The sequence below is a fragment of the Vulpes vulpes genome, chromosome 14 (assembly GCF_048418805.1).
Source record: "Vulpes vulpes isolate BD-2025 chromosome 14, VulVul3, whole genome shotgun sequence".
Taxonomy (NCBI): domain Eukaryota; kingdom Metazoa; phylum Chordata; class Mammalia; order Carnivora; family Canidae; genus Vulpes; species Vulpes vulpes.
In genome coordinates this window covers 23,592,366-23,608,958 of record NC_132793.1, presented here as the reverse complement: position 1 = coordinate 23,608,958, position 16,593 = coordinate 23,592,366, and the positions used below count along the sequence as shown (strand labels likewise).

Below are 16,593 nucleotides of genomic sequence, written 5' to 3'. Positions count from 1 at the left end.
ATAAGCAACTCTTAGCTTAGGGTCACCTATAAATTGGTAATTATCTGGCCTGTGACTTCATCTACATCTCTGACTAAATTTTTTAATGATTTCCCCCCCCAATGAAACCATCTGTTCCCATCGGAACGGAAAGAAGAACAACTGGTAATTCTGAGAAATCCAAAAAGGGCTCAAACATTTTCATTATTATAGGAGCTCCAGGAAGACAGTATACATCATTATTTTGCTGGGCAAGAAAACAGCCACAGTTTATTCAAAAACAAAAACATGTTTTGTTTATTTATTCATGAGAGACAGAGAGAGAGAGAGGTGTAGACAGAATCAGAGGGAGAAGCAGGCTCCATGCAGGGAGCCCGATGTGGGACTCAATCCCAGGACCGCACCCTGAGCCAAAGGCAGACATCAACATGTTTATTCAAAAAACAAAAACATGTCCACTTTCCATACTAATATGGACCAAATTGTGTCCCCTCTCTCAAATTCCTATGTTGAAGCCCTAATTCATAATATGACTGCATCTGGATACAGGCAGGGCCTTTAGGGAGGTAATTAAATGGGGTCGTAACAGTGGGCCCTAATCCAATAGGACCGGTGTCTTTATAAAAGAGGAAGAGACACCAGGCGTCTCTTTCTCTTTGTACATACAGAGGAAAGACCACCTGAGGACACAGTGGGAAGGCCAGTCCACTGCAAGCTAGAAAGAAAGGCCTCACTGGAAACCAATGCCAACAGTATCTTGATCTCGAACCTCTAGCATCCAGAATAGTGAGAAAATGAACTTCTGTTTTTTAAGCCACCCAGTCTACAGTATCTTGTTATAGCAGCCTGGGATGATTATTACACATGCCTCTATTTAAAACTATTTAGTACTGGAGTTCAATTAAGGCATGACAACACTGAGAACTAAGATCTTTTCTCACTGTACTTGTGATTTAATTATGTTCACCTTGATCTTCCCAGGGCATGTGGCTAGAGAAAAATGTGTGTGAGGTGGGGGGCAGGGAAACAGAAGTTATGGTCAGAAAGCTGGGAAAGGTCAGACCCTGTACATCATGTGCTAAAATACATTTATTAAAGCTTTAACCCAAAAGTTACAAGCAGATATCACATATAGATTATCTCATGGGTTAGCCACATAGGTATACAAGTGAACCTAGACATTTTATGAAGACTTTTTTTTTTTTAAATGCCCAAATTAAAGAAATCTGAGTTTGGGGTTAACTCTCCGTGAACTAAAAAACCAACTAGCTAAAAAACCTCCAAGAATGATGGGCAATGCTAGTTTCACTTAAGGCAGCTTACAAACAGGTATGTGAAGGTAATCGATACCAACAGGATAAAAATAATCTTCCAGAACAGATTCCTTAAGATGACAATGACTCAGTGCCCCCAGCACACACAAGTATCTAATGACGAACCTTTATGACCCTCAGCTTCCCAAGCTATGCAATGGTGATGGTAATCTCTTTTTTATAGGGCTGCTTGGAGGAGTAAATAAAATCATTTCTAGGTAATGCAGTTAGCTCAATGTTTGCTACAAATGTGAGCTTTTGTCAGTGTGTCTATTTTTTATTTTTTAAAGATATTATTTATTCATGAGAGACAGAGAGAGAGAGAGGTGTAGACAGAAGCAGAGGGAGAAGCAGGTTCCATGCAGGGAGCCCAATGTGGGACTCGATCCCAGGACCGCACCCTGAGCCAAAGGCAGACATCAAACTGCTGAGCCACCTAGGCATCCCTGTCAGTGTGTTTAAATCAGCTTTAAGGTATAATTTAGTCATAACAAAATTCACACGTTTTTAAGAATGTATATTTTATGATTTACTAAAATGAGTACTCCTTAAAAGTCATAAGTAAGGAGGGAGGGGAAGAAAAGCCTACACAGACCAAGGTAGGCCTTGGATCTATGGATTCAGGAAGGAAAACCAGCCTGGAGGGAACCACCAACCTGGGTCCACAGAGTTCATATATTTCTGTTTTTACATATGACTAAAACATGTAAAATTTTATTAATAACCTAGAAATACAGTCATGACCATTTAGTGTTCATAACTAAAACCAGAATGTTCACCAAGTTAACAGAGGACTCATATTCAGTATTTAGAAGGGAGGCTGCTGTGTAGCACTTAGCAATTCTACAGAGCTAAGCCCGAGAAATCACATATCCAGTCAACTGGACTTCAGAAACGAAGTATTTGTTTTCAAAGCATCCTCAGGGCTGCCACAGGATGATGATCATCACTCTCTATTACTGCTTTTTAATGCTAAGTTTTCATTATTTCACCTTGGTTATTCAGTTAACCCAACATATAGCACAAAGCTATATGTTGCAGGCTGTTCATGTTCAAGAACGAGCTTTTAAGCACATAAATATTTTAGTTCAAATGTGGATCATCTATACTCTTACAACCAAAACAGATATATGCCAAATTTCCCCCAAATCTGCTTAGACCAGTATAGAAATAGAAAAAGTTCTTTTGCTACCAAAAAGCAATAGGTAGGGAAGTAATTAACATACTCACAGGGTTCTAAAATCAAACAATATATAAAATAATACATTAAGAAGTCTTACTTCCACTGCTGTCATCTACCTCATTTCCAGCCACCCCCAACGGGTAACTATTTTCAGTTTCTTGTGCCTGCTTTCAGTTTATGCATACTGTATGTGAACAAATATTTCCCCGTCTCTGCTTACCACACCAAGTATCATACTATACACACAGCTTTGCATTTCCCTTTTTAACAGTAATATATCTTGGAGATATTTTCCTGTATCAGTACACAGATATTCATTCTTTTTTCTTAAAAATTATAAAATTTCCCATTATATAAATATTCTAGAAATTAAGTTGTCTTGTTTCTGGTCTTTTGTTACTACAATTTTGCAATAAATGACCTTGTATATATCACATCCTATATACCTATAGGATAAAGGCCCAGAAAAGGCTTAGTGATCAAAAGGTATGTGTATTTGTAATTCTGATCAACAATGTTTTTTTTTGTTTGTTTGTTTGTTTTTAGAGAGAGAGAGAGAGAGAGAGAGATGGTGGGGAGGAGAGGGAAAGAGAGAATCTTAAGCACACTCCATGCCCAGTGCAGAGCCAGACATGGAACTTGATCTCATGATCCTGAGATAATGACCTGAGCTGAAATCAAGAGTCAGACGCTTAACCAACTGAGTCACCCAGGTGCTCCTGGTTCTTAAGTTTTTTGTGATTCTGAATCCATTCAAAAATCTGATAAAGGTTATGACTTAGCTTCCTAAAATAATGAACGGATATACACAAAATTTACATACTCTAAGTGGACCCTAGGAGCCCTCACATAAATCAATCTCTCGGGATACTGAAAGAGCAGATAATTTATGAAAGGGTCTCAGAGCCACAATCTCAAAATTCTGAAAACTTAAGAGACTTTACCTTGGTTGATTTCAGCTGCAGAAGGCCCCAAGCTCAAGCTCTTCTTCTGCTGAGCATTTTTGGCAAGTAGGGTGTGCTTGTCATCATTCCCTGTATCCATCTCTGAAATGGTAACAGCTAGAATCCGGCAGAAATTAGCAAGCTGCTGCTGATCAAAATTAGATACTAAAGAACTCAGATTGGGGACTTCATCTAGTCGGATCATTTCCTACAAGAGACACAAATAAAACAATCCGCATGTTCAGTTGAGACTGGATGTGTCCTTCCCTTTGCATTCCCCTAAGAATGGGACTTGGTGCCAAACCACTTAGGTCCAAATCCCAGCTCTGCAAACTACAGCTGTGCAAACATAGGTAAATTATGAAACTTCTCTAAGTCTTTGCTCAACTGCCAAATGGGACTAACATACCCTTTAGGACTGGTTGAGGGTTAACCCCTTTGAATACCACTGTTCTTATTTCTCTACCTTTGCTCATATGGGTCATTCTGCCTATCTAAAAAAGAAAAGAAATGCCTACCACACAAGTTTTATCACTCATAAACTGCCACTCTTCCTACAGATGTTTTCTTTTTAAGAAATAAAATATTTCAAATATAACTGAAGGCCCTTGTATGTTCCTACTCAGTTGCAGTCCCATCTCTCCCACCAGAGGTAATCATTATTTTGAACTGTATTTATTATTCCCATACATGCTCTTATAAATATTTCCATAAAAATATACGGTATTGGGCAGCCCCGGTGGCGCAGTGGTTTAGTGCCACCTGCAGCCCAGGGCATGATCCTGGAGACCCTGGATCGAGTCCCACGTCAGGCTCTCTGCATGGAGCCTGCTTCTCCCTCTGCCTGTGTCTCTGCCTCTCTCTCTCTCTGCATCTCTATGAATAAATAAAGAAAATCTTAAAAAAAAAAAATATATATATATATATATATATATATACACGGTATTAAAGCAAAGGAAGCCACCAATAAAACAAAAAGGCAACCAACTGAATGGGAGAAGATATTTGCAAATGATATATCTGATGATGGGCTAATATTCAAAATATATATAAAGAACTCACACAATTCAACATCAAAAATAATCTGATTAAAAATGGACAGAGGACCTGAATAGACACTCTTCCAATGAAAACATACAGAAGGCCAACAGACACATGAAAAGATATTAAACATCACTGATCATCAGGGAAATGCAAATCAAAACCACAGCGATACCACCTCACATCTGTCAGAATGACTAATATTTAAATGACAGGAAATAACAAGTGTTAGGATATGGAAAAAAAGGGACCCTTGTGCACTGCTGGCACAATGTACCACTCTCTATGTACTCTCTATGGAAAACAGTATGGAGGCTCCTCTAAAAATTAAAAATAGAAATACTGTATGATTCAGATATTCCACTACTGGGTATTTACCCAAAGCAAACAAAAACAATTTGAAAAGATATATGCACTCCTATGTTTATTGCAGCACTATTTATAATAAGCCAAGATACAGAAGCAACCCAAGCGTTCACTGATACATGATGGATAAAAAAGACATGGTTTTACATATACAATGGAATATTATTTAGCCATAGATGAGATCTTGCCATTTGCAACATGGTTGGAGATCTCTCTCTCTCTCTCTCTCTTTTTTTTTTTTTAAACTCATGAGAGACACATAGAGAGAGGCAAAGACATAGGCAGAGGGAGAAGCAGGCTCCTTGCAGGGAGCCCAATGCAGGACTCAATCCCAGGATCTGGGATCATGACCTGAGCCAAAGGCAAATGCTCAACCACTGAGCCACCTAGGTGCCCCACAACATGGATGGATCTAGAGAGTATAATATTAAGTGAAATCAGTCAGAGAGAGACAAATACTATATGATTTCACTCATATGTGGAATCTACAAAACAAATGAACAAACAAAACAGAGAAAGACCCAAATACAGAGAACAAACTGGTGATTGTCAGAATGAAGCAGACTGGGGGAAATGGGCAAAATAGGTCAAGGGGATGAAGAGGTACAAACTTCCAGTTATAAAATAATTAAGTCCTGGGGATGAAAAGTACAGCATGGGGAATATAGTTAATAACATTGTAATAACATTGTATGGTGATATGGTAGTGAGCATACCATAATGTATAAAATCATTGAATCACTGTGTATACCTGAAACTAATATAACATTGCATGTCAACTATACTCCAATAAAAAATAAACTACAAAATTTAAAACATATGCTATTGTTCTGTATGCACAGTGTGAACCATATATTATACCTTACTTTTTAGTCAACACTGGGATTTTTTTTTTTTTAATTTAGGTCACTTCAGACAAGTTTTTTTTTTTTTTTTTTTTCTAAAACATGTATTTATTTTTAAGTAGGCTCTAGGCTCAATATGAAGCTTGAACTCATGACCCCAAAGATCAAGAGTCACATGCCATATCGACTGAGCCAGCATGTGCCCCTTAACACTGGGATTTAACTACTCTGATAGAAGTAGCTAATTCATTCATTCTTCACTGTTTTACTCCACAATGAATTTAACGATTCTTTTAAATTTATATATACATATATATATATACACATAAAAGAACATATATGTGTATATATGTATGTTTAGGTAGACTATAATTTTCACTATTAAACATTAATAAACATTAATTATTAAACATTAATAAACATTCTTATAGGAATTACTGTGTAATTCTCTCAATTACTGTGTATGTGCACAGGTAACCAATTATCTAGAGTAAGCAATAGCAGGTGTTATTTTTTTTTTTTTACTTTAAGAAGAGTATTTCCGAAGTTTCAATATTAAGTTTAATATTTGCTGTAAGTTTTGTTATCATATTAAGGAACTTTCCTTCTATTCCTAGCTTTTGTCATGAATAACTACTGGATTCTACAAAATGCTTTCTGTTACTTGATTATATCTTTTTTTTTTCTTCTTTAAAATCTGCAAATGTGCATTACATGAGCCTCTCTGCTTTTGAAACATTCTTATATTCCTCAGATAAAACCTACTACCCTACATCTCAGTAATTCACTTTCACTGGACTAGGTATTTATCACTGCACTTATCACAGGACCTTGTAATTACCTCCATCTATTTCCAAATAAACTCACATTGCCTTGAGGGACAGGTATGTCTTACTTTCTTTCCAGAGCCTCAGCACATAAGACTTGGTATAGTAAGGGTCTCAGTATATGTGTGCTGAATAAGTGAATTATTCCTAGAAGCCTCCACGGCCTCCACTCTTATTTCTGGTAATGAAGAACAGGCGCTTGCTATGGAGGGGGTATGTGGGAATAGCTTCTTCCACCTTTGCCTTCTCCTTCACCAGGACACAACAAATGTTAGTTATTGTTATTAGAAGAAACTGTAACTTTCAGCCTTGTTCCTCTAGTCCTGTCTTAGTGTATGGGTCACAAACCAGGTCCAACAGCCCTCTAACCCCACTTTGTGTTATATTTTAACACTTAATACATACAACATATATATTAAGAAGTATAACCAAGTGAATAGCTGTGTGTGTCTTTCCTATCACATCTTCCTGTCTCTCTGCCAGAGGTAACCACAGTCCTGAATTTTATTTAGCCTTATATGAGTTTGCTTATTTCAGAGCTTAATAAAAATGATATACTAGAGGCGCCTGGGTAGCTCAGTCAGTTAAGCATCCAACTCTTGATTTTGGCTCAGGTCATGATCTCAGGGTCATGAGATCAAGCCCTGCACTGGTACCTCCATGCTGATTGTGGAGCCTTAAGATTCTTTCTCCCTCTCCCTCCGTCCCTCCCCTGCTTACACTCTCTAAAAAAACAAAACAAACAACTATATAGCAACTGACTTCTATCAATTTCTATGATTTAGCTATGTTGTTGCCTATAGTAACAGTTTATTGACTTCCACTACTCTCTAATATCCACTGTATGATTAGAGAACATTTATCCATTCTCCTATTGATGGATCATGGACTTGGTTTCAGTTTTTAACTCTGAAACAATAATATTATAAGCATTCTTGTGCATTTCTTGATGTACATGTGCAGAAGTTTTTCTGGGGCAGTGGCTTCCAAATTACATTGACAATGTCCAAGAATAAGAAAAAATTTCTATTTAACCCAATAAAACATACATAGGTGAATATATAAATAATGTAACAAAAACTGAAACAATACCCTTACATGACACACTTTGATCTTTTCTTTTTAGCTGGTAGACCCAATGAATAAACTGATTTCGTGACCTCTTGGCTTTGATGTAGTATGTTCATTTCTAAAAACTACTGTGCTGGGATTGAGTTTATCCACAAACATGCCTGGGCACAGGTGACCCAGGCACAAGAATGACACATCAGCCCTCAGGGTAGTGCTTCCCTAGGTGCTGGGTCACAGGGTATGCACATATTCAAGCAGAAAACAAGGAAAAATAAAGAGATTCTGCAGAAACAAAAAGGTATCAGCAGTATATAAGTGATTCCAAAGATACACCTTCTCGGGGTGCCTGGATGGCTCTGTCAGTTAAGCAACCGACTCTTGATCTCAGTTTAGGCCTTGAGCACAGGACTGTGAACTCAAGCCCCACATTGGGCTTGGAGAAAGAAAGAAAAGAAAGAAAAAAGAAAGGGGACACCTGGGTGGCTCAGTGGTTGAGCATCTGCCTTTGGCTCAGGACTCAGGGATCAGAGTCCTGGGATCGGGTCCCACATCGGGCTCCCTGCATGGAGCCTGCTTCTCCCTCTGCCTGTGTCTCTGCCTCTGTGTGTGTGTGTGTGTATGTCTCTCATAAATAAATAAATAAAATCTTAAAAAAAAAAAAAAAAAAAGGAAAGAAAGCCAGCCAGCCAAAGAAGGAAAGGTCAATGATATACATTCTCACCAACACTTGCTCTTTCTCTCTCACTGTAATCTTAATTTGCATTTCCCTGAGCATCAATGAAGTTAAGCACATTCTGTTTATGGATTATTCGTATCTCTTTTGTGAAATGCTCATTTATATCATTGCCCTCCTTTTTCTTTACTGAGCTATTTGTCTTTTTCTTGTTGATTTGTAAGAACTCTTGATAAATTCTGAATACCAATCCTTTATTAATGAGTTACATATATCTTTTCCCAGTTTGTGGCTTAGGTTCCCATTTTCTTTACCGTGTCTATCCCTCTTTCAAACCGCACCAAGGTTAACCATGTCTAGCAGAACTCCTCACTATTTTTGGTAACACACAGAGAAATGAATGTCAGGTCATGAGGAACAAGTGGCTAAAGTTATGAAGGAGCAATCCTAGACTCTCATGCTCAGACTGCCAGGGAGTCTGGTGTTTCCACCCTGGAAGCTCCCTTTCACACACTGGCTGGAACATACAATTATTGGAAAAATAACAAAGCCTTTTCATCAGAGGGTACAAAGGGTCTGTCTGGGACCTGCACACATCTCCAGTGTGTTCCTATAGACAATGGGCCACTTGTGCATCTTCGGCTTGTGCATGACAGGCAGGGCCTGGGGAAAATGCAGCAGATAGACAGAAATGAAAGCTGGGATAACCACAATGCACGTCGGTAGCCTTTTCCCTGCAACAGCAACTCTTAAGAGGCTGCTCCTGCCTCCTCAGTAGTAAGAGGAAGAAATCTGCCAGCCTGCAACCAACATAGAGCAGTGGAACAGAGACTGGGGAAGTAAAGTAAGCTCCACATCTTCACAAGCATTGCTCAAAAATCTAATTTAGTGATTATCTAACAGAGGTCTATAGATGTGGTTTTTCGGGGTAAGTTCTTGATGATAATTTTTTAATTTAGTGTTTCATTTCAATCACAGTTTTTTGTTTTGTTTTTCATTTTTTTCTTTTTTTCTTTTGTAAGTAAGCTCTTCACCCAACATGGGGCTTGAACTCACGACCCTAAGATCAAGAATCACATGCTCTGCTGAGCCAGCCAGGTGCCCTTTGTGTTTTTGTTGTTGTTGTTTTTAAAGCATATTATGGATCTTTTGAATGTCCACCTTACAACCAAATGGCAGGATGTCAGTGTTCACATCTGCGTCCTCTATTCTGGTATCAATTAAACTGTAACTGTTGAAGACTAATGAGAATAAACAGAAGTGGACTTAATAAGTGAAAGTCAAACATCACCACCCAGGAAAACATATCCTAAAGAATGAACGTTTCACAGCATTCAAGTATTGAAAACTGGTAGGAAAATGGAGTCATCACATAGCATATAACAATTTAAGTATGCTACAAAGATCCTGCATCAAAATCATTAGTGAGGGGCAATCTGATTTTGGCAAAGTAATGTTAGTCATCACATTAAATTCACAAAGTCAATCTGAGCTTTTAAGTCTTATTATTTTGATTTCAATTTACATACTGGTTTAGGTTTTATTGTCATTTAAAACCCATTAGAAGGAGGAATATAACCTAGTTTTGTACTTGAATATATTAAGTAAATAGAAAAAAGTTAATTCTAGGAATATGGAAGAATTTTGTTTTAAAAGACCTCTGTAGGGATCCCTGGGTGGCGCAGCGGTTTGGCGCCTGCCTTTGGCCCAGGGCGCGATCCTGGAGACCCGGGATCGAATCCCACGTCAGGCTCCCGGTGCATGGAGCCTGCTTCTCCCTCTGCTTGTATCTCTGCCTCTCTCTCTCTCTGTGTGACTATCATAAATAAATAAAAAATAAAAAAAAAAAAATAAAAGACCTCTGTAGATCATTCAGGTTTGAGAATCCCAATTGTCTGAGACATCCTCCCCTGTCTGGTCATCCACCTGCTGGAAAACATAGCTCACCTTTTTAACACCCAAAATATCTTCAATGAGGGTTGCTGTTTGTAAGAACGTTTTCTTACTCGTCATCAGTGTAAACAGGAAGATTACAAAGTCATTCTTCTCTGCCAAACGCTTTGTAACTCCTTCCGTCTATCACAAGAGAAAAGGAGAGAAAAGGCAGAATAGGTTATAATCACAAAATAAAACATGAAAAGCAAGGTATTCCCCCTTCTAGACATTGGAAAAGCAAGTCCAAGCTACAACAGGAATTCTTGGCAGAGGCCTTAAATCACTAAAACATTGTGTGCAAATGAATGGGGGGGGGGTCATGGTTGGTTCATCATAGGTTCTTGACCTAATGTCTGCCTAGTAACTAAATGAGAAGCTACAAACTAGCACCCAGTAGGCCAAGTTTTATTTGGTCAGCAGTACGTTTTAAATTTGGAATGTAAATGTCTTCAGGCAGGTCATGCCTACTCCAGGTTAGCCACAATTTGCACAAGTTTCCACCCCCAAACAGGCACCATCAGGCATTTCTTGGTTTCTGCCTACTCCCTGGAATTAAGCCAGATCAGCACAGAGTTGAACCATATTATTCTATGTTCTTCCAATTTTTGTTTCCTTTACTGTTTTTTTTTTTAAATGAACTGTGTTTTGATGGAATATTGCTAATTTACATTAGGTACCATTAACAAACAGCCTCATAAACTAATGACTATATGGAAGTTGCCAATGATGGGAGTATTTATATCATACATAGGTCATCTTTTAAAAGAAGGACAAGTTCTTACTGACCTTAGTTGCAAAAATAGTTGTGTGTTAGCTGAACAATTAGTTTACTTTTATCTTCTAGGTCTGTCCATGCCTATCTGCCAACTAGCTACCCGTGGCTACTGAGCACCTGAATTGTGGCTAGTCTGAACTGAGATGTGCTCCACATGTAAGAAACAGAGTGGATTTTGAAAGCTTAGTACAAAAAAGTAAGGTAAATATCCCATTAATAATTATGTTGTTCACATGTTGGAATAGCCTTGATATACTAAATAAAATATATTATTAAAATTAACATTTCTTCCTACTTCTTTTCTTTCTAAAAAAAATGTGGCTATAAGAAAATTTAAACTAATCTAAGTAGGCTCATGCTGTATTTCTGTTGTGCGGTGCTGTTAAAAGATGTTGAATTGCGTTAAGTGTTGAAACTTATTTCCCTATTTGTGTTGGCCAATAAGTTTAAACCCAAATTTGTGCCCCATTCATACTACAGATGATTTTATGGTCAGCCCAATTCCTGCATACATGTTATACCCTCACCTTGTTCTACACTTTTCTTTCTTCTACTTCTAAATTTATGATTTATGATATTGGTAGATTTTACATATTACTACAAGAACGCCTGAAATCTCTTTCTGAATGATGCAAGAAAGGACATGGAATTAAATGTTCCACTGTATTTTTATAACATACAGGTTTCACTTCTATAGGATCACTTGTTTCATTCTGGCGTGTATTATGATTCACTGCTTACACGTTACCACATAAGTTCCTAAAAGACAGGTACTGTGTCTTACAAAAACTAGCACCTGTATATTGCTTTACAAAGTGCTGTCACATCTATCGTCCCACTTAGTCCTCACAACAAGCCTACAATGTTAATAAGATTACTAACTGCATTCTACAGATAAGAAACTAAAGCTCAGAGAGGTGAATTAACAAGTACTGAGACAGGAGCCAGAACTCCAAACCCAGTTCTAGCACTAAGTGCTAGGCTTTTTCCTTTCTACCAAATTGCTTCTTTCATTCACCATTCTTTCCTTCTCAGGGGTCAAACAAGCAGTCTCCTGCTTAATACACTGGTGGGGCTTCTAGTTCTGGTTTTGTTTTGTAACAAGGAAAATGAAGGAATGGAAATAAATAATGGAATTAAAAGGAACCTTAAAGGTTACACATACTCTTCCAGTGTATGTATTGACTTGGTAAAGGATTGTTCAGTCTCTGCTTGGACACCTCCAGGGCTAAAGGAGATCACTACCTGCTGAAGCAGCCCTAACTCTTAACAATTTCTACGAAATTCTGCCTCCCTACAATTTCTACCTGTTGGTCCTGGTTCTTAGGCCCACGTAAGTAAGTCCAATTCTTGCATGTCTGAGGATAGCTCTCATGTCCACCCGCCCCCCCTTGAACTTTCCCCTCTCAAGCACTGCAAATGTGGTGGGGACAAAAAAGGAGGCCCCAAGAATAGGCGTACTTACACAGACACACGTATTATACAGGATGCTCAAACAATCCTTGGACATTTCATCACTTACTGAAAGTGAAAGGGGAATAATTGGTTATTTTTCTCACTGAAAAGATGGTAATTAAATTTTTGAACCTAAGAACTGTTCCTCACAATCTCCTCCAAGATGATTATCTTCCTTTTTAGTATACCTCTTTCAAAGAGGTGTACTAAATCTTGTTTACCAAAGATTTTCAGGATGCCTATCACAACCTACAAACCAATTTGTATACTGACTTTGGGTTTGATGCAGTAGCCATTTTCTTCTTAAGCTCCATAGTCTTCATACTTTGAACCTACTGTGGTGTCATCTTTTAATAGCCATGATACATTTCCAAAAGCAGAAATGTTAGAATCCAAAATATAAACTTCCTGATTGCACGTTATAAATTTCCAGTGGTGGTTCTATTAGCAGCAAACAAGGGTATCACCTTTACTAAAGACTCACAAGTGTCTTTTTGTTTTCTTTTTTGTTATTTCTGTTGGGGAAATGGCTTTTAATGCCTGATCTACTAACTCCAACAAAGAACTAGCTACTTTTCTGTGAGCAGGAACAGGGGAATACAACAAAAAGGAAGTAATTTTTATGACCCCTAAGCCTGAAGAGAATAAAACTGAGTATGAATCATCAAAAGAGTGTTTTTGCTCGGCATTAGTTTTACTTTTAAAAGTTGTTTCCATTCATTCCAACACTACCACAAACTCTAAAATGTTAGGTCTCCCTCTGAGAGGTCAATGGGCAGCCCTGCCAAGCCAGCTTGACCAGAAGGGTTATCTGACATAATCTGGAGCCAATGCAGATGTCCATATCCCTTATCACTACCTTTCAACCTGTGGGGGCTTTTTGGTTTATCTCTTGACTTCAGAGCAGGTTGGAATACCAGATCAGTGTATCTCTGCATTTCTAGACCTTTCATTTTCAAAGGTAACTGCAATTTACTCATTCATCAAATATTTATTCAGCACCTACTCTAGAGCAAATGAAGAATACACAGTGGTTAGCAAAAGAAAAAAAAGTCTCTAAACATAATAGGAGACAGAGAGAGTAAGTACACCAACAAGTATTTACAAGATGCTACTTGCTATCAGGGTAGACAGGGAACATGAAGAACCAATTTAGATAGAGTACAAAGCTGAGACATCAAAGACAAATATGAATCTTCTTAACCAGTGCTGCACATACAAACGAGGTCTTACATAATATGTTTTGAGTTAAGGCAGGAATTTTTTAAATTAAACAAAAATATGTATTTTTCCTTTTGCCTCGTTATACCCGAGGGACCAAGGTAGGTCCCCAGCAGCTCTCCTGGACCTATCATAGGAAGTCTGGCCAGGGTTCTCTTTCTTGCTGCATCTGCTCAAACCGACAGTCTGATTGGGAAACAGCCTCAGTATGGGCCACCAGTGTTTCTGTCAGTACTCGAAGGCCATAGGCTTCATTGAGTTGGATTAAGTGAACTTCTTTGAATAGGTCATCCAAGATACCTACCTTACCTGCAGATACCCAGGATACCTACCTTCATGCTAACTCCTTGTATTTACATAAAAATACTTCAATTAAAAAAATATGTATGTGATGTTTGTAGAAGGGTATTCATCAAATGTTAAAAGTGATCTCTGGCCTGTATGTATGCATTTTTGTGATCTCTGGCTTGTGCCAGAGTGCTCTTACTTTTTTTTCTTCTTTAAATACTGAATACCTAAAAATAATAACTGTAACAAGTATAAATTATAAAAAGGAATGAAAGAATAATGCCCATAGAACCGTCACCCAGCTTAAGAAATAACATGCTACCAAAACACTTTGACTTTCTAATCTCTACCATTTTTGGTAATGACTAAACTTTTTACCAAGAGCACATATCACCTTTACCACAACAAAAAATATATATATATACTTTTGAAAATAAAACAAATGATCTTACCAGATTATTCTTTACTCTCTCAATTAACTAAATAGGAAAAATAAGAATTTCCAGAGAAAACACAAAAGCTGGGCCCACAGACTATTAGGAACTACAAACATGCAATTCTTTTAGCCCAGTGGCTTTCACACTTTTTCATTTAAAGTCCCAGATCTATATCACTACCTAGTACAAAATGAAGAAAGTGAGCTGCTTAGTTGGGGGTGGAGAGCACATACTGCCACTGAACAAAAAGCAGACCACCACTGTAGAGCTAGGAGGGGAAAGAAGCCCCCGGAACCACATCACATCTGCAAGCTGGGAAGTGAGGACCAGTGGCTCACAAGTATACTTACTTTTCAGTTTCTGTCCCCGGATAGAGATTGTAGGCCTCATAAGAATTTCTACAAGGAGCTACATATTTGAAAAAGAAAAAAAAATTTTCAGTAAAAATCTGCAAAATTAAGTCCAAGCACAACTTATAAAACAACCTTTGCCATGATGACCGATAGCCCAAGTATCTGTCACAATGCTAAAAGACCCTCTTGTTCCCAACATGGCCAGAAGGCAGTGAGGCTCATGGGAATGAGCACTATACCAAGGGTCAGGAAACCAGTCACAGCTCAGCCACCTAGTCCTCATGTCATCTTGAGAAAGTCAATGTCCCTCCATGGCCTCAGCTTTCTCATTTTAAAAAATAAGCATGTTAAACTAGGTAATTTCTGGGATCCAATGTGGCTTTAAGTTTTAAAAACTATAGAACATTATCACTATGATCCCTCTTTTGCTTAAAGAACATTTGTGTTCTTTTACAGACACAGGTTAATAAAACAGAATTTCAAAAAATATACCATAAACTGTTAATACGAATTTCTATGGGGGATGGGGCTGATATGCATTCATTTTTCATTTTATATACTTTTAACACAACACATAGTTTTTGCTGCTTAAACTCTTAAAATAAGCATACACTTAAAAACCCATTCTGTTGAGACAAGGATAATTTATTACGAAGATCAATCCAGTAGGAACAATGATAAATATACACATCTAACAAGAGAGCCTCAAAATACATGAAGCAAAGCTGACAGAACTAAAGTAAACAGACAATTTAAAAATAACAGAACACTTTAATATCCCACCTACAATAATGGACAATTACACATCACCAAAGAAATAGGAAGACTTGAACATTATAAACCAACAAACTCTAACAGACATCTGTAGGACATTTTGCCTCGTAACAGAATACATATTCAACTCAAGCACACGTGGAACATTCTCCAGAATAAATCCTATATTAGATAAAAAAACAAGCCTCAATAAGTTAAAAGGACTGAAATTACCAAAGCATATTCTCTGACCGCAATGAAATCAAATTAAAAATAACAGAAAGAAACTTGGGAAATTTACCAATGTGGAAAATTTAAAAAGATCCTAATTAATGAGTCAAAGGAGAAATCACAAAGAAATTGGAGAATAGTTTGAGAGAGATGAATACAGTAGAACTTAGAGCTAAGGCAGTGTTTAGAGGGAAATTTATAGTTGTAAGTACCTATTTTTTAAAAAAATAAAAAACAAGAATTATCTCAAACCAATAACCTAATCATCCACATCAAGACACTGGAAAAAAATGTACAAACCCAAAGCAAGCAGAAGAAGAAAAAATAAGGATTTGAGTAAAAACTAATTTAGTAAAGAATAGAAAATAGGGGCAGTCCAGGTGGCTCAGCGGTTTAGGGCCACCTTTGGCCCAGGCATGATCCTGGAGACCTGGGATCGAATCCCGTGTTGGGCTCCCTGCATGGAGCCTGCTTCTCCCTCTGCCCCCCCCCCCCCTTTCTGTGTGTGTGTCTCTCATGAATAAATAAATAAAATCTTAAAAAAAAAAAAAAGAAAAGAAAAGAGAAAATCAACTATATCACCACCGACCTTATAGAGAAAATTATCTTCCTTCTGATGGGACACTTTTAACTACTACATATATGAAGCCACACTAAGCATCTTCGTATACAAAGTTTCATCTCATTTTGACTTACGTCTTTACGAGAGATTTATAGAAAGGTAAACGAGGCAAAATGGGTAATAATCTTTAAGGTTTAAGGCATACTACACAGTTTTCAAGAGATGCCCCACTTCTCACAATCATCAAAAGGTGTAAGATGCTCAACTGTATAGAATATAAATTCACTTCAAGATGAACTATGTCAAGGAATACATTAAAAGTCCTTGAACTCCAAGCTATG

General features: G+C 37.7%; 1 protein-coding gene across 2 annotated transcripts in view; it reads right to left on the bottom strand.

Moving 5' to 3' along the window:
- TRPC4AP (transient receptor potential cation channel subfamily C member 4 associated protein) overlaps nucleotides 1–16,593 on the bottom strand; it is a 72,565-nt gene that overhangs the window by 32,022 nt on the left and 23,950 nt on the right. For both annotated transcript variants that reach the window (XM_026009838.2, XM_026009839.2), the window contains exons 4-7: nucleotides 14,704–14,761; nucleotides 12,418–12,473; nucleotides 10,190–10,318; nucleotides 3,420–3,627 (exon numbers count right to left, since the gene is read on the bottom strand). In XM_026009838.2, the coding sequence (XP_025865623.1) occupies nucleotides 3,420–3,627; nucleotides 10,190–10,318; nucleotides 12,418–12,473; nucleotides 14,704–14,761 (451 nt within the window). The remainder of the gene's footprint in view (nucleotides 1–3,419; nucleotides 3,628–10,189; nucleotides 10,319–12,417; nucleotides 12,474–14,703; nucleotides 14,762–16,593) is intronic.